Source organism: Oreochromis aureus, linkage group 1 (assembly GCF_013358895.1).
Source record: "Oreochromis aureus strain Israel breed Guangdong linkage group 1, ZZ_aureus, whole genome shotgun sequence".
In the NCBI taxonomy this organism is placed as follows: Eukaryota; Metazoa; Chordata; class Actinopteri; order Cichliformes; family Cichlidae; genus Oreochromis; species Oreochromis aureus.
In genome coordinates, this window is record NC_052942.1 from 21,420,467 (window position 1) to 21,439,005 (window position 18,539).

The window sequence follows — 18,539 nt, forward strand, 5'->3', positions numbered from 1 at the left end:
GAGCTGATTAATTAAAGGGAGCTCTATTAAGGTTATTGAAATGAACCCTCCCCTCCTCTCCCTGAGCAACTCCCTTTACACTCCTCAGTGGAGAAAGGTGGATGAAGAAGAGGGTGGGGAGGGGTGTTTGAAGAATCCTTGCCTCTTTTGACATTAGCCAGCGTGCATCCACTTCACACGTCACACAACGACTCACCACAAGTGCCTCTTATGCACCCCACCTTTGCAGGAGTGACACTGTTTCCCACCCCCAAAAAAATGGGGCTTCAGAGTTTTAATCCCTCCAGCCCATCAACCCACCCACCCTTACTTCCATCTGTCGGGAGCACTGCTGGAGGAAAAAGGGGTGGGGGAGGATTGGAGGGAATGAGGGGGGGCATGGGGCGCATCCCTCGTTCCATCCCGACGAATTTTCTAATTTCCTTTGCTTCCATGCTTTGTCCCAAATTCACGCCCCTAACCTATCCACCATACAGCCTCTCATTCTGTCCCCTCCTCTCCCACCTCTTTGCTCTGTTGTTTTGGCAAAAGGAGTGAAACTGGAGGCTGCTGTTTGCTTGAAACACCATGACAGTGTTTTAACAACATCTGACTTTAGTAACATAGTTATGACTCTTCCATGCGTCCTTCATGAGTTTCACTCTGTTAGAATTTGTCCCAACTGGAGACACATATAAGAACTCCTATATCTTGCTGTACGCCAAATATCTACACCCCACTGCTGTCTCTGTTTTTCTCAACTTATCGCCACAATCATAAGGCAGAACCCAAAAGGAAGTCAACATTTTATTTATTTTTCCTGTATGGACCACGCAGATATAAGCATACAACATATTAATTAGTGCCACATCACATGGGTGTCACAGTTTTAATGGGCAGTGGCTCAAGCAATCAATTCTAATTACAGAGCTTCATGCACAAAACTAGGTAGCTTCAGGGACGACACCCTGTGTCAGATTAACTTCAGGGAATTATTTCAGAATCAATTCAACAACTCACTACCAGCTACCATCTGCTGTTCAAAGCAGTCTGAGTAAACCAAAATCATGTTTTCAGGAATCACGCAGTCCTTTTGGCAAGCAGCTTTAATCAAAAATAATTCACATCTCATTTGCATATCTACTCACTATGTTAGGAAACATCACCTGAGATTACTGTAGAATGTCTGCCTGGATAAAATTTGATTTAAAAAAAGAAAGTCCACTCATTCAAGAAAAAGTGCAAACTACATTTACACATACACACTAAAACACAGAGCCTGTGCATGAAAACGGGGCCCCATTGTTGGCACTCATTCACTTCAAGATGCAAATGGGTGGATTTGAAATTCACCCTCTGTGTGTTATGCTTGGATACTTTAATGTTGTATCTATGCTGGGGATTATTCTCTCTGCAGCGGAAAAACCTGTGCTTGAATGGCAGTGCCCTCAAAGTAGCTCCTACTGCTTTCAATGGCCTCCAAACGAGATTAGACCCGTGGCTGCCCCCAGTCCCAATCCTCTGCATTCAGATGGAGCGTAACCAGCCTGTGTGACAGTTTTTCTGTTTTGACACTGAGAGGGTGCAGTCACTGCATATCGGACGTTTTGGAATTGAGAGGTCAGAGCAGAAAGAAAGAAAATCCCTATTGCTCACTCGTTTTTTTGTTTTTTGTTGTTGTTGTTGTTGTTTTTTTAAATAATATCCAGTAATCTGCACAGGTATTTTCTCTCCTATTTAGCAGCTATTCATAAAGCAAATAACCTAAAAGAAAAGTGACAAATAAAAAAAAAAAGACAAAAATATATACCTAAACAGTTTACAGCAGCTAAAGTGAAGACTTAGGGAAGAGAAAGATGTCAAGATAAAACATCAAAATCTTAAGTAACCTTCTTGTTGCTGTAAGCTAAAAGTATCAGTGTTACACATCAGACTCATTCAGCCTCCACATTTGGCAGCAACTATAGAAACGCATGAGTCTTTATGTTAGCTGTTTGATGTTCTAAAACAATTGGCTATTTAATACAAAGAATTTCTCCAGCAGTTTCTCCCCATGTGGGAGATTATCTCAGACGGAGTCTCTTTCTTTTGGCACACGGCAGTCCTGAAGCTGAAACTGAAGCTGAATCAGCTGCAGTGGTTTTGGGCCTCTTTGTACTATTTTCAGAGTTACGTGACACTGTGTTTGCTGCTTAGCGTCCAGCCATCACAAAAAGGCTGCACCATTCATAGTATTTACATTCACATTACTGCTAAATAAGAGATCTCAATTAAATAACAGAATGAAAAACAAAACAATAAATGTATGTCCAATACAGCCACAAAAGGTCAGGTTTGCTTTTGTTTTTCTCCCTCTCTCTTCATGTTTTATAATGGGATATAGCTCATTTTTTAGTTTTATTCTAAAAGATTTTCAGTCTTGGAGCTAGCTGGTGGTTTGCAGGGACCAGTTGTACTTTACTGGGGGTAGAAAGTCTCTGGTCGTCTGCCTTACTTGGGTTTGGGGGATTGTTTCTGTCCTGAACTGAGGTCCTTCTTGTCTGTAGGCCTGCGCTGCTTTGCACTCGGCTGTGTGGAGAGTTTAAAAAGAGCATGAGACTGCAGGCATAAGACTCATATTAATCTTACATAACAGAATTAACTATGACATCCATATAAAAAAAAACAGCTGCATGGCTACACCTTTATTAACATCTTCTAACATCTTTAGGAGGTGAATCTGGCACCATCTAGTGGTTGTTAAACGTGAAAGCCAATATACACAAATGCAGCTATAAAGAAAACCAGTTTTTTAAATCCAAACGGTAAATCAGTAGACATTTGTAAACTGACATTTTAGATCAGACATGTATACTTCTGAAAATACACACTAAAGAAAATTTTAAATTAACCAAAAAAGATCGGATGTAGGAGGTTCAACAGACCTGTGTGGTTGCTGGCTGTGCTGGGGTGTCAGAGCTGTTTATTTGCTTGTCCTGCTGAAGACTGCCACTGCTTTCTTTAGTCTTTATTCCACCGTCCTATGATAACCACAGGGAAAACACGAAACATGGACTTCATGACCACACATAACACACAAAGGCTGACCTATAAAGAGGTAGTTTAAAGGAAAATGCAGGTTTGTCTTGTTTCATTTTAAACCTTTGACACACACACACACACACACACACACACACACACTGAGACTCAATTTAAGTGAATTATTAGCAGTATTAATTGCTAACAGGAATAAAAAGAAATCACGACACTGACAACATTACAGTAACTTTTAAAACTGTGTATGAGTGCTTCTAAAATGTTCTTATATTTAAAAGAAAACATAAAGCTTTTAAAGAACCAGGGAAATTTTTTTGGGTGTTGAATCAGAGTAAGGCAAGCATGTGACAAACACATCACACCAGCCAATATGATATAATACAGATGAAATCTAACAACTCTGTAACTCTGTTGTGCTGATCATAAACCTACAGTGATGACGCAAGATAAAACCCGATAATTACCAAATGGGGAAAGTGGGGTGTTTAATAGTGAGTGATACAAAACCTACATTAATCACATATAGCACTTAAGTAGATAATAAGAGACCTTAAGAAACACACATTTGGGGTCCTAAAACACACACATAGGCAAGTAATGTGAAAATGTTGGGAGAGCTGTGCTAAAGAGAAACACATTACCAGTTTGGTGGATGTGGAAGATATGTCAGAGCTGCTGTGTCTCATGCAGTTGCTGTTAGTTTCTGCTGAAAATGCCGGGTGGACCGGGACTGATTCCAGGTTTGCCTCAGAAGTGATGAAGGGTGAAACTTCTGAAGTCTTATTTCCTGTTTTGGACATTTTTTAGCAACATCTACATTAGGTAGATTCATATGCCTTTGGTTTATCACTGTCTCTGATCATCTGTTTCTTTATACTCTATGCTAAATGAAAACAAATGCCTCACATTTAAATATTACATTACTAAGTCAATATCGCTGCCTTGGCCTTATTTGGCAACTTTTCCAGGTCCATTTGTACTGTGGCCTGCGTGTCTGCTCAGTTACATATCAGGAGAACTCAAATATAGTAATCAGCATATTAAACTACAGCTTATCAAATCATAGCAACAGTAATAATAAAGTGATCAAATCAAAATCAAAATGATCAAGTGATGACTTGAGAGATTTAATTTAATCTTCATTATTACTTTCCTCCTGCTCCAGGTACTGACGCATCATCTCCAGCACATTGGGTGGTACAACAGGCATAGTAGAGTCACCCTGTTGGACAAAGCACACTATAAGAGCTCTTCATGCGACTTATCTGAAGTTCATGAATGCTGAAAGTGCCTTACTGTAATCCAGGGGTTCTCTAGTAGCTGATTAGCAGACATTCGGTAGGCAGGGTCCACCTTCAGTAGGCAAGTCAAAAGATTTTTAGCTGTTGAGACAGACTCAAGACGATCAGTGAGTGTTCGTAATACCAACCTGCCCAGTAAAACTGCACATATGAAGCATTTGCACTGCTACTTTATATTACCATAAGAATGTGATTAAGATCATGAAGTGTTACCTGCATCACTGACTGAGGCCCAGATGGGTTGAGAAAATTTGACTCCAGTGTTCATTATCTTCTTAAGTAGGTTTTTCCTTGTTTTGGAGACAAATGGAGGTTCTCCACACAGTCTACAGGGACACATACCTCAGACATGTCCACTCCTGAATTGCGTGTACATGTATAAAAATAGTATGTGTGCGCCTACTTACAACATATACATAACGACTCCTATGCTCCACACGTCGCACCACTGGGTATAACCTCGACCGCTCATCATTTCAGGGGCTGGAAACAACACAAATGCACAAATGTATGACTTGGTCTGCATGAGCAACAGAAATTTGTGGGGGAAAAACACTTTGTTAAATGATGTTTTTTAGCACTAGCAGCGCTGCTGAGCCCCATTTCAATAAGTTAACACTATAGTAATGTGTGTGTTATGTTTTGTCACCATATTTGCAAGGACACATACACATGCAAGCTGAGTGACACACAAGGTGAAAGTGCACAACATCAGTTAGAGGTAGTAATGAGCCATAGAAGTTAGAGATGAACAAATAAAAGTGGAGGAGGCTCATCTTTTGAATATATTATTATATATTTTTAATATATAATGATATATATCTTTTGTAATGTATTTTAAATTATATGCTGGATCTACAAAACATCCCTTGTGCAACCATGAAACACTCCAGTGACATATTTATATGCTGAGAAAGTAACAAAATAACAGAAGGAATTTGCAGGCATATAGCCCAGCACATAATTGAACAATTATACCAAACAGGTGCTAATGAATCAAATCATTAACGTGGCTAAACCAAAACCATTAACTGTAACAGAAACAGCTGTGTAGGAAGGATTAAAGTGGGTGATACCCTGACACAATAAAAAGGTAAGGATTCTGAAGCAGTGACAGTTAGAGCTAAAAATCTTTAACCGTGAAACAAAATGAGCACAGCAGGAAGACAGAAGGTGGTCAGCCTGCAATGCTTGGTCTGTCACAGGCCGACATTTTGTGGCAAACAGGTTTTTCTGGACGTGTAGTCCAAGATCATCTGTAGAACCACACAGAAACGGTTACGGTTCAAAACAAAGAGGCAAGCCAAGGAAATAGAGTGCAGCAAACAATTGATGCATTAAGTTAACATTAAAATCTGAGGATTTTCCAGCATTGCCGTCATGGAAGACTTCCAGCCAAATAGCCAATCCTCTGATGTAAAGACAAAGCCAAGTTAACTCACGTATGCAGAAAAACACGAGATGTGGAGTGCAGAAATGGAAGAGCAGGTGCTTTGGGACAAGTCATAACCTGAAATATTTGGCTCCAACAGGAGGCGGTTTAGTCGTCTGAGTGTTAACAAGGACCTGAGAAGTCCTGGCATTACACATCATCAAGAATAAATTTAATTTGTCCCAGACTTAGTACCTCAAACGTACAACCAAAGTTCTAAAGATAAAAATCCTCCTAATATCTTTGATAATAAAAGGAATAAAGGGCCACAATCCCAGAAAATGCTGATCTTAGTATCACAGAGTCAGTCAAGGATTACCAAACAGAAAGTGGCAGCTGAGGAAGCATAAATTCACTGAAAGACTGGCAATAACTTTATTCCAACTTTACAAACAGTTAAAGTGAAAATCTGTGTTTAGAAGAATCGGTACTTTTTAAAGGCATAGGGTTACCACAGTTTATATCTCGTTAAGTTAAAAGATAAATATTATTTTTGAAAGCATTACCACTTTACTGTTTTGTTCACAAGGGCTTATAGCTTTTACACTGCATTGTAGATATAAGTATATAATAGCATATTTAGTCATATCATTTAACAATATACTTTTTATATAAAAACAAAAACAGCATTTTACAGTCCTTTTATGAATTTTGCAGTCTGTATTTAAAATTAAAAATGTCATAAAAATACTTTGGCGCCCTCAGTGGTAGAATCAAAAACAGGAGTGATTTCTGCTACTCTGTTCATCCGAACTAGCATGCTGCAGGAGATCCAGATATCTTACCCATATAGATAAGGGTCCCACAGGCGTGTGTCATTATGTTTTCGATCCCGACACCACCTGTCTTCACCGATAATCCAAAGTCTGCCACCTAGGTGGAGAATAGCACTTAAGAAAAGGTGTCACAAATAAACATGATTCAGTCATGCTGACAAAATCCATATTAGATTCTTTGTTAAAGGTGCTTCAGTAAGGAGCTAGGCAAGTAACATCAATACAGGCCGACACTATACAGAATTTTTCTAGAGGAAAAAAAAATCACAATAATTGCAAAGTTTTAAAAAAAGAAAAACAATTTATGCTCTGCCATGACAAAACTTTCTAACAACATGTACTATAAGTGTGTGTTAGTGTATGTGCAGCAAAAGACAAAGACAATCCTGGCCTTGTTTTAACTCATACACCAGGTATCTGCTTTGTCTGGCTCGCCATCAATGCAAGCAACATGCTGTGCTCAGCATGTAATCTGTTTAAAGACGCAGTTTAGACTCCATTTGTAAAGGTGGACTATAAAGGAAGACCAGAGGGAGACTATCATAATGAGATAGTATTTAAAGCCTTTACTAACTATAGAGGAGACAGTGGGCGAGGAGAAGGTGCCTATTTGAGGCTTTTTCTCAGTGTGGCAGAGAATGGATAAGATGCATTGATGGAAAGCTCTCAGTTTGGTTCAACATTTTACCTTGACATCGATTTTGCCACCATCCTCATCGGGAGAATTTTTCACAAGAATGTTCTCAAGTTTCAAGTCCCTGTGCACAATATCTGTAGGATGTGAAGAAACAGGAAATTTTACACGGACATAAAAGCTTCAAATATTTTTATATATATTTACAGGATTATATTTACAGGATTAGGTGCTGTAATAAATATCTCAATCATTTTTTTAAATTAGAAGTAGACCAGTGGTTGCTTAATGATGAGACCAGTGATAACTATTTAACTTTTCATGAGTCATAAATAAAACATCAATCCCAACATAAAAACAACCTATTATTGTAATATTACCTGTGCAAAAGGCAGAAACAAAAAGATGGCTGCATTTTGGAGGTTTTTCTAAGTAGTTAATGCTAGTAAAGCAGGGGGCAAATGTCCCCAAAGGGGGTTATAAATACTAATTTAACTAAGCAGATTCATGGGCTGGGCCAGTGGAACATGACAAAACCTTTATGTTAATATTTTGACTTCTTGTGTTGAATTATAAGCCAAGAATTGAAGAAGCGAACAAGAGAAAAATACATATGTAGCCTTTCATCAAGGTATAATTTTATGGTCAGTCACTAGAATAAATTACATGTTCCATACATGCTAACACAGTTATGTTTTTCTTGCTTACAGCAGACCAGGCTGAAGGGCCTTGTTAACTTAGCACAGAGAGGGAAGGCAGGAGGAAAAATACAATTTGCCCTGGGCAGTCCTATTCAGTGCACTATTTGAAGCAACCAATTATACAATGCAACAGTGCTGATGGTGTGTGAAAGGTAAGTTAGAACAAATGATGTGCCCGAAACAAACACCTGAAAATGTTTTTTTTTTTCTTTTGTCTATTTAATGTTTTTTTGGTATGGTAATTATTTTTCTTTAAAGTGCTTTCTGTCACCTGAACTCTCAATTTCTTTTTTCATTTACGTAACAATTATACACACACTAAAACAGAAGTACCAGTTGTTAAATACACTACTTAGTTCTGCTTTTTTTTCTACTTACTTAATGAAATACTAATGAAAAGAAATTAATTCAGAACTATAAACTACACAGCATAAGGTTTGGTGCATTTAATTCCACTAAGGAATAAGAACAATAACGAACAATACAGTTCACAGATCCACACAGCAAGCAACTACCAGTGATGCGGGAACCAGAGACCACTGCTGAGGTGAAGTGGGCAGCTTATTTTTTTTAAATTTTCTCAGCTTCAAAGCGAGCGATTGACAGACTACCAATAAGAGAGAAGCATACCACTGACTGACATATGAGGGGTAAATTCATTCGAGCAGGCAGTGGGCAATTACTTTTTCCAAGGGGCAACATGAGAAACAGGGACTGTTTTGGACAGATGAACTAAACTCTGCTCAGTATTAACTTTAAATCTTCAGAAGCTTATTGGCGTGGCCCTCCACAACGGTCCCAGTTTCTCATTGCCCACCCCTGCATTAGATTGTTTCCTAGACAATCAGAGCCTGGTATGTCCGCTAGCAACAAGCGAATCACTTCCTGTGTGGACGTCCCTTAATGTGCCGATGGCACTGACAAAGGTCAGAAAAAATGTGATCTACAAATTTAAGCCAAGTTATGCGACTTGTCATTTGACAAAGAAAGGTTTCTGGAGAGCTCATTCAAGCACTTTCTCATTACTATCATTAATAACAATGAAGCCGAAGAACACCACCACAAAAGGACTTTCCATGTGAAAAACTCCTGTTAATTAGTATTGTTCCCTAGTTTGTTCTACATTAGTCATTAGCCACATGAAATGATGCCTCATTACCAAGCACTGTCCGAAATTACCTCTAACCTCAGATTTTACCAAAGGGGAAACAGCATTTCCAAATAAACGATTTAATTAAAATGTTTATTTCCTGGCAGCTGGGCATTACTGCCATTTTATCAAAATAAGACACCTTGCTACAGTGACTGAAAGCCCTAATGGCAAGGAATATCACATCATTGAGAGCAAAAACAATTTGAATACAATAATGGCATTATAGCACCAGTATAAATTAACTGAAGCACAATTCATTCAAAACACAGGCTGAACTACATTTTCGACAGTATAATTAGCATAGATTAGATCAATCTAGAAAATGACGTTACCTCTTTTATGAAGGTACACAACAGCATCGGCTAAACTACAGATTACATCCCTTGTCTCGTCCTCTGTGAAGAACTTTTTCCGCTGCAACAGCTCCCTCAGATCACCCCCTTTGCACAGCTCAGTAACCAAATAAATCATCTAGAAATGAGAAGATAAATGCATCTTACTATACAGTCAATTTGTGTGTTCATCAGTAATATTTATGCAGAGCGGCATGCAGTAATAGACACAGTGATATGTTACATGCATTACATTCACCCACTCACTTAATTATGCTAATTTTGAGTTTGTGATTTAAAGGATAGCAACGCTTACCGTGGTCGAGCGGTAGACTGCCTCAAGATGTATTATGTGCGCATGATTCATTTGTTTGAGAAGGTTTATTTCGTTATCCACCATCTCTACTTTCGAACTTCCTGCCTGATGCGACAGAAAGTCAAATCACAGCTGGATTTGTTACCCTCCAAACATAAACTTCCCTTATTAGTGCAACTTTTTAAACACATTAAAAAACAGGCTTCCTCGAGGGATGCCAAACACACTCACCGCTGGTCTGCAAAACGTCTTAATGGCCCATTTTGTCTGTGTCTCTATGTGGGTGGCTTCATAAACAACTCCAAAGGCACCTTGACCCAATTTATTTTCAAATTTATAAATTTCCTATGGGCACAAAAATACGAGAAAACATTAATACATTTGTAATATCCATCTGTTCACCGTCAGTCATATACAGCAGAGGATTTCCCCCGAGCAGGTGTTGAAGACCTCAGGATCATTTCACTGTTGTTTTTCAAAAACATTATGTCCTAACTTAAGACCTGAATTGCAAAGTTGCGAAGCCCTCTGAAGACAAAAAAAAAAAACACACCAGTCTCTGGAGCCACAGAATATAGTATTTTTAATCAAGTTACAAATGATTAAGTTGCTGCTGCAGTTCGCTCAATCTCAGGTCTAATTAACTTGATTGTTATCTGTGTGCACGCAAGACTGAGCACTGGCTGCTTTGGATTTAGAAAAGTGAGCAGTGAAATTAACCAATGAAGGAGGCTATACAGCAGCAAAGTGGAGTCTGGTCTTCTAATGCTGCACATAGTGTGTAAAACAGACGTCATCAAAGACTACACTTTGTCAGTGGGATCGTGCATAGAGGATCAACATACCCTGATCTCTGCATCATTTTTCAGCCGTATATCTAGCACATTCCTCTCCGACGTGCATCTACTGGTCCGCACAGACTTCAGGTTCATGTCTAGTCCACTAACATCTGCTTTTGTCATCTACAGAAGGAAGGAGAAGGCAGTCATAATCTTTCTTGAATTGGCATGTGTATAACAAAATTCATTCTTAACTGACAAGTACCTGTAGTCCTTTGGATAATCAATTATTTTTTTTAATACCAAAATCTGTAAAATTTGTCAAATTTTGCTATTACAGCAGGTTTTTAAAAAAAATAAAAAAGCAAAGTGGTTTTTATATTGTTTTATCTTAAAATCCCAACATTATAACAAGATTATTTTTCATCTTCTAGTCAGTCAAGAAAAGTAATAGCTTTCCTTCATGATCCAGTTTGCCATCATTCCTAATCATTACAGCCCAATCAATCCTTGGCAACCATGTTTCTAAAACCCTAAGGCATTACATGTGTCGTGGTAAGAAGGCTTAAAAATAAGGAAATGCTGAGAGACACAAATATTCTCTAATGCAAGAAATTATCACTGCTAGTTTCAAGCAAGTGTCAACGATTACGTTTATTTTTTAAGCTTCATCTACTAATGCTGTAGACATTTTTTAAAGTTTCCTAATGACTTTAATTCCAAAAGTCTGGTGTTCAAATAGTGTACAGAATTACTAAAACTTTACTTCTCCCAGTCTAAGTTGTCGTCTTTTTTTTTCTGGTTTATGGTTATGACCAAACTCTTGTCTCTGTCTGAGCCCATATTCACTTTAAGCACAATTTACCCAGCTTGAAAAACAGTCTCTAAAGCCAAATTAAATGTAAAGCAATTATCAAGTGATGACTGGGAGCGATGAAGTGGATCCACCACACGCACAGCAATTAATTATTAACAAGGAAGTGGTGTCTTTAACCTCTTCACTCTGATGCATTATTTTAGCCCTGACAGGGCTCTCATAACAGGCCTGTCTCTCCCATTTTCTCCTGTCTATTTTCCAATCAAAATGATTGTGACAGCCTCTGGAAATTCCAATCACCTCAATCATAGCTCATTTGTGGAGACAGCGGCATGTGATGAGTGTATCACTGAGGACTTGAGGAGACTGGAGGAGGGTCTCAGCTCCTCAGGTATCTCCCAGACAGAGGTGACTGGTCCTTGGCCCCAGATCTCTGATGCAAAGGAAATAGGATATCAAGTTCATGTTCAGGTTAAGGTGAGAGGTCTGACCTTAAAAGGGTCACAGACACAGGTCTTAAATTGCTTTAAGCCCGGTGTGCCTATCTAGACCTGTGATTCTAACAATTCAATTGAAATACATGACTTACTTAAATCTGTTTATTTTTTAAAACTTAAAGACAAAAACAATTCTACTCTTCAGCTTGTGCCCCACCACAAACCTAAACTGAGGCCTTAAAGGAGAAAAGAAAAGAACAGAAGAGAATTAAAGTAAAGATAAGCACTGTACCGCCACCTCTCCCATCAAGATTTTTTTTAAATGTAAAACATAAATGCATCTGACAAAAGCTACAAATTGCCTCCATTGAGGAAATTCACTGAGAGGTTGGGCTCTTTGGTGAAACAGCCACTGACAACACTGAAGAATTGCTAATGGAGTGGCAAAGACATGGTCATTTAGTGGCTTGCAAAGCATGGCCACTTGTGTTTGTTGCATGACCAAATTGCTGGAAATACAATTGGGATTTGAACCACTCTGCAGTGGTGGGGGAAGAAGTGTGCCCCTGTGCCACCTGTGTACCTAAAATGTTTTCCATTAAGACCACGTCTTCCTTCCAGCTACCCCTACATCAGTACTTACAAAATGCGAAATTTTGAAACCTCCCTGAAGGCTAGACTCCTTATTTTCCTTTTCTTGACTTGATTAAGAAAGTGCTAGAGTACCACCAAAATCTATGTATGGATCTTCTTTCCAATCTCTATAGCACTGACCCAAGAAAATACACATAATTATTAACTAGAGCCAGTGAGGAAGGAATTGCAGTGATGGCACAAATAACAAGTCTGTTTTCAACCACAGACACACTGACGGGTGAGCAAACATCAGTACACCCTTTTACATTGAATTTGGTCTCATCTCCAGGTTCTGGAGGTAGTAATTAGAGCCCCGGGTCAAGCCCGAACTTGTCCCACCTCTCCATCATTCTGTCAGACAGCAATTTCAGCTTATTTACATGGCTAACTAACTAAATATACAAATGTTTTCCAAATATAAGCATGCTATAACAAGCAAAGAGAAAAGACACATAAGGGTTCATTTAAAACCTTTTCCTACTTTTCTCTACTTAAAACAGCTCTTCTTTCATTTATTCATGATCATGTACATGTAGTTTTTCTAACCCCATCAGTGTCAATTATATGCAGCAAGAACTCTGCTCAACACATAAAGCAAGAATAGCCCCTTGCTGTGGGAAATGATATACATCATGATTTTTGTGATCTTATAGACTAAACAACAGAATTAGTCATTTGTTATCTATTAACTGGAGTCAGTCAATATTGGAAATAGTTGGTATAGATTAGCTGCAGCATACTAAAGGTTGATTAGATTGCATGTAAAAATGTTGGTAAGCACACAGAAAAACAAAAAGCCCTCTCTGTTTGCCCAGACCAATAACATATTACACATTTCAATTATTGTTTTGGGCCTTTAGAAGTTCATGTTTCTTTAATTGCATAAACTGTAGGAATAAGTTGGACTCAAGCTCTGCGGGACTGCCTCTAGCTGTAACGAGCAGCTGCTTAAATATCGCCTGAAAATCAAACAAAAACAAAATCTTCCTAACTGCAATTAAAATGTACACTGCCATCCGTTTTGCTCGGGCCCCAATATTACATTTTACTCATGTGAAACTTAATCATTTATTGACAGCTTGGCTTTGATGACAAATGATAAACTTCACAGTCCTAATGAAGCGTGGAATTACATTACCTGATGAGGCAAGAAATTGCATGTTTAGAATGCGAATATCCCATCTACTAAGTTATGGAGTGAATCCTAATATTATGCAGAGATAATCAAAGCTTCTGGTCTAAATGCACTACACCAACAACATTAAGCCATTAAAGCACACAACAGACTAACTAAAGAGCAGTAAAATTACACTGTACCTGGCAGCTGATGGACAACAAGACTGACAAATAAAATGGAGGTGCAACTAAGTTGCTGCTCCCACATTGCAAACAAGAAATGCATGCAGCTTTCCTATAAACAAATCATTTTAAAGCCCCCCCCCCTCCCAAAAAAAATCCTGCTGTGTTCAATGGTCATGTTTGATAAGTGTCTATTGGCAAGAAAACACGCTTTGCCAAAAGGAAGCAAAAGATCAAATTCTGCCATTTGCTCAGGGCTCTCCACATGTTGCTAGGAGATAAGGGCCAACAAATTCAAATTTTCTCATTGGTTTAATCCTGGTTAAAGCTAATCTCTGCCCTTGCTGGGTTCAGCCTTGGGAAGCTAGGGTGGCAGACGTGTAGGAAAATGTAGGCCAGTGCAGAAACAAGAACAGCTCAAATTTACATCGATGAGAAGCCGGAGAAAAGTCACATTCATATCAGAATACACAAATGGCCCCACCTGTCAAATACTAATGTCATAACAGCTTCTACAGTATTCATCTGTTTCAAAAAAAAAAAGAAGAAGAAGCAGTGGGCCTCTTTGTGGCCAAATAAAGTTTTAGGACACTTAAAACTACTCCCTTTTCAATAGACTGTTTCACATAAGTCAGTTTGACAACAATAGTACACAAGTGTTATTAATCACATCATTTAAAGCACCGCTTTTGTTATTAGTAGCATCTATGTTTCAGGTCACCTGCTAAAAAAGTGCTAGCATTTAAATTGTTCTTTGATTAGAATTCAGCAGGTCATTTACATGGATGATGCCGGGTAGAAACTGCAAAGTGACCTTTATATATCCAGCTAAAAATCTCGTTGACACGAAAAAAAAGTCTTTTTTAAAGAGAGAGCTGACCAAAAGTGCAGCAGAAATTGCAACAAATATAACATAAAAGTTCTATAAATATATTTTAAGCAGCCCTTGATACTTACAAAACATGGCATTTCTTTATTTTATATGGAACCCATTCATAAATGCTGTTTACTACTACTACTTACCAATAATAGACATTAGACATTAAAAAAAAAAACATACAGAAACGTCTGTAATCACTTTTTGGCACACAAGACTATTTCATGTCAAAATGGCTGCAGTTAAAAGGGAATGCCGGGTGGTTTAAAATAAGAGGACAATGTTAAGAGCCAAGAAACATAGTCACTATAACCGCACGAAACACGCATTCAGCATCGACTACCCTAAAGTATTGAATAACCGGGTCATTAAAATGAATATTAAATTATTGTCCTGCTCGGTGTGTAACCTCTGTCATTATACTGCCAGTTAATCTAACACAGAGCCTCAATCCTAACACTAGACGCTTGTAACCACCTGTGCTAGTTAGGTAATAACAATAGCTAGTTGAAATCTACAATAACAATAATTACAACAATAATAATAATAATAACTGTGATATCCCAGAAACGGCAGGAAGACATTCGGTATCTAGTAATGTAAAATAAAAATCAGCTACTTCTAGCATAAAAACAGCGCAGAAAGCTTAAAAAAGTGACTTTTTTTAATAAGGTAAGGTCTCCCACGGTACACGTTGTCATGGCAACGAAACGTGAGGTTGCAAAAACCTTTCCTCTTGAGAAGACAGCGTTAAATAAAGGCGACCCCACTCATACACGTACGGCTGTACCATGTGTACAGTGTTGCGGCTGTAAAATTCACCAAAAGTTTCTTACCTGTTGGAATGAGACATTTTTCATTCAGCAGGTTGGGCTTCACGCGAAAACTTTTTTTTTTTTTTTTTTTTTTTTTTTTTTTTTTTTTCAGGCGAACGACTACGGGAAGCCAAGAGGGACAGAAAGGGTGTTTAAAAATCCACTGAGTGAATAGCGACTGCTTCAGGGGCTTGTAGTGTGTTTTTTAACCTGATGCTTAAAGAGAACCCGATTAATAATGAAGCTGACAGAACAAAAGAACAATTCATACCCGGATATTTAAGCATAAGGAGACATGTTTTTTCTTTGCGGCATCTTGAATTTTTCTTGGTTCTTAGTCTCCATCTAGTGGACACATGGAGAGTTTGTCTAGAATGGTGGTTTTGAGTTTTAGATTCATTTTGGAAAAAATATTCAGGAATGGGCAATTAATGTTTCCCAGGGGGCCGCATGAGAAACTGGAACTGTTGTAGAGGGCCGCACCAATAGGCTTATAAAGAAATAAAATTGAGCAGAACTGAGTTCGGTGTATTGGTGTGGCCCCTTGGGAAAATGATCTCATATTATCTTTATCATTTTAGATAAGTAAGAAAACATTTATTTGAATTATTGTTTGGAGTAAGATCCTAAAAGACACAAGTGGTGAGTAAAGCAAACTTTAGACAGACTTCTTTTTCTTACACTGTGAGACTTGTTAACTCAGTCAGATGTTAACACGAGCACAACAACCTGACACTAGTGCAGCCTTGCAACCACAATGTGGTTTCTACACTAATATATAGAGCCAGAGTTCCTGTCACATCAGAAAAAAAAAAGAAAGATCTACTCCAAACTCAGAGCTATAGTCATGTTTTATTTTTTGACATTTCCTTTGGTGTCAGTTGATTTTCATTTGACTCTTTTAAATGTTATTTGAAGTTTGTTTGTTTGTGTAAATTTCCTTTTACACTGAAATCTCAAATGGCTTTGTGAGACTCATAATTTGTAGTTGTGCTGGATCCAAGTTCACCCACTTTATCTTGCATTTAGAAATATAAGAATGTTGATGTAATTCAGCTATTTTCTACCCACAGAAATAATGTATTTGATAGGATATCGCTACAAGAAGTTAGAAAATAATAGTGTGTATACCCCTAACATCCAGCTGTAATACAAACCAAGATAGGGAATCATAGTTCTATCACATACTGTTCCTGTTTGGAAATAATAATTAAAAATTTAAATTTTACTCAAATTTAACAAACTCTCCTACATTTAAAATGTCATTTAAAATGTTTGAATAAAGCTGGTATTCTGAAATGCTTAGCAGATGAGTTCCACATATCTGGTGATGAGTGCAAAAGGCTTGAAGTATCCAATAAGCAGTTTTGTTTGGTAACATGTAATTAGTAACCACTGACTTCCTTCGTTAGACAGACTTCTGCCTTTTATCTAAGGCATTATTGATCATTTTGGACTTGGAGCCACTGTATTCTCTGCAGTCTACACAGAGCTTAAGGACCATCACATGATAAATGAGCTTTGTAAAAAGCTTGGATATCTCCAACTAGTTCTCTGCTCCAAACACCTCCTGGAAGTGGCAGCACTCTTTCTGAGCCTGTGCATATCTGCTGAGCGGTTCTGCTCGCTGAGAAGACTGGAACGCCCATTAATCTGCCACAGAAGAATAAAGCAGTTACACAGTAACCAGTGACCCAGGCACTTAAGGTGACTGAGTAAGTCCACATTCACAGTTTTGTTTTATTTTTTTACTGCCTCTATGATGTTTAAAATGTGTAATATACTGAACTGTTGCAAACTTACAAAATAATTCAGTAAAATAAAATTCCCAATATGTTTACTTTATCCATTTACAATTTACATAAACAAGCAAGGAAGCACACAGAGGTTATTTGATTTACCCAGTTAATGGAGTGCTTTAAGATCCAGTATGAGTCAGAAGTGTCTTCATCCCTGTGCTCCTGCTCAGATTTACTCTTTCTGGCCACAAACATAACTGAACTTTGTGCAGGGAATCTCCAAATCAGTGTGTTGGAATGCAGACCATAGCTGACAGCATACCACATGGATCCTCACACTGATGGGCTGATTTTAAAAATGGGGCTCATTAGTTCATGAAAGTAAGTCATCCAGCTCAGCTTCAGTAACAGCTAACACCAACAACTACATGTATGGTCACTGACCATACATGTAGTGAGGCCCATGCTTTCCTCTTGGGCCTCACTGATCTGCCACAGGGCACTCTTGGCATACAGGAAGGACATTTGGTCACTTCACAGGCTCCCTCGGGATACACCTGCAGCTTCCTCTTTGACACATCAAAAGAAGGCATGGAGATCAAATGCAGTATATCATCTACCAACTGATCTGACTACAAAAATGATGAATTTTTAGAAGCATGGATTTCTTTATTGTCCACAAACTGCAAAAATTGTGAAAACTGCTGAGAAACTCGGTAAATCATTTGGCAAAGTGACTGGATGAAAACTGTCTCGCGGTGACCATTGTTTCACAGTATAATCTACAACAAAAACAAGTCGAAAATATGAGTGTTTGTTTTAAAAGTAATCAAATCTTAGCCAGTAGCATAAATACAAGTGGAGGGTGAAGCAAAGTAAATGAAAAAGCTCTCTGAGAGGCAGTGAACACAGCATGATGCCAGCTTAGTCAAATTATGGAACAAAGATTACTATATTTACTGTGCATGGTTTCTCAGAGAGGGCAAACAAGCTAATTAATTTAGGCCAGAAGAGAAGAAGATTGAAATTTTATACCCTTCTGCAAACCATCATTCTATTACAGCCTGTAAGATAAACACTGAGTGGTGGTAAAATGTGCACATCGCTGATTCCAAACCCATATGAAACAGACTGTAAAGGAGGTTTTCTTGAGTCACATTAAACTGATATAGTGTATTTAGTTTAGGGCCAACAGAAACAATATGGAAAACCCATGAGAGTCATATATTATATATCTTTGTATGCTATAACAATATTACTGGTTTAATGAGTATATTTACATAATGACAATGGAAGCACACGCTCCAATAAAATGTTGGAGAATCACAGTAGAACAGCTGGGGAGAATACGATGGCAAGAGAGAGGGAGCCAGTATTTCCCTGCTTCACAAGGCCTGAGACTCTAAATGTGGCACGGTTGTTGGAAAATTGTTGCCTGTTCTGATGAGTCAAACTTCTGCTGTGACATTCAGATGGCTGA

General features: G+C 38.2%; 1 protein-coding gene across 3 annotated transcripts; it reads right to left on the reverse strand.

The window, feature by feature from the left end:
* Nucleotides 1-773: 773 nt before the first annotated feature.
* On the reverse strand, nt 774-15,407 carry stk33 (serine/threonine kinase 33). Of its 3 annotated transcripts, none has more exons than XM_031748734.2 (15): nt 15,342-15,407; nt 11,557-11,689; nt 10,506-10,622; nt 9,892-10,005; nt 9,661-9,765; nt 9,345-9,483; nt 7,213-7,295; nt 6,534-6,621; nt 4,724-4,799; nt 4,530-4,642; nt 4,312-4,397; nt 4,165-4,237; nt 3,657-3,802; nt 2,904-2,999; nt 774-2,547 (listed from the first exon to the last, which is right to left on the reverse strand). In XM_031748734.2, the coding sequence occupies exons 2-15, from the start codon at nt 11,563-11,565 to the stop codon at nt 2,470-2,472; spliced, it is 1,323 nt and encodes a 440-aa protein (XP_031604594.1). In that variant the 5' UTR covers nt 11,566-11,689; nt 15,342-15,407; the 3' UTR covers nt 774-2,469. The 3 variants fall into 3 exon arrangements, with proteins under 3 accessions (XP_031604594.1, XP_039466322.1, XP_039466332.1); XM_039610388.1 differs by lacking the exon at nt 15,342-15,407 and adding an exon at nt 13,647-13,664; XM_039610398.1 differs by lacking the exon at nt 774-2,547 and having other exon boundaries at nt 4,169-4,237.
* Nucleotides 15,408-18,539: the final 3,132 nt, after the last annotated feature.

Coding starts and splice junctions, on each gene's coding strand:
- stk33 (XM_031748734.2), bottom strand. Junction 4,238..4,311: donor TAGAGAACCCCTGGATTACA/GTAAGGCACTTT, acceptor TTTGTCCAACAG/GGTGACTCTACTATGCCTGT. Junction 3,803..4,164: donor GTACCTGGAGCAGGAGGAAA/GTAATAATGAAG, acceptor TGTCCAAAACAG/GAAATAAGACTTCAGAAGTT.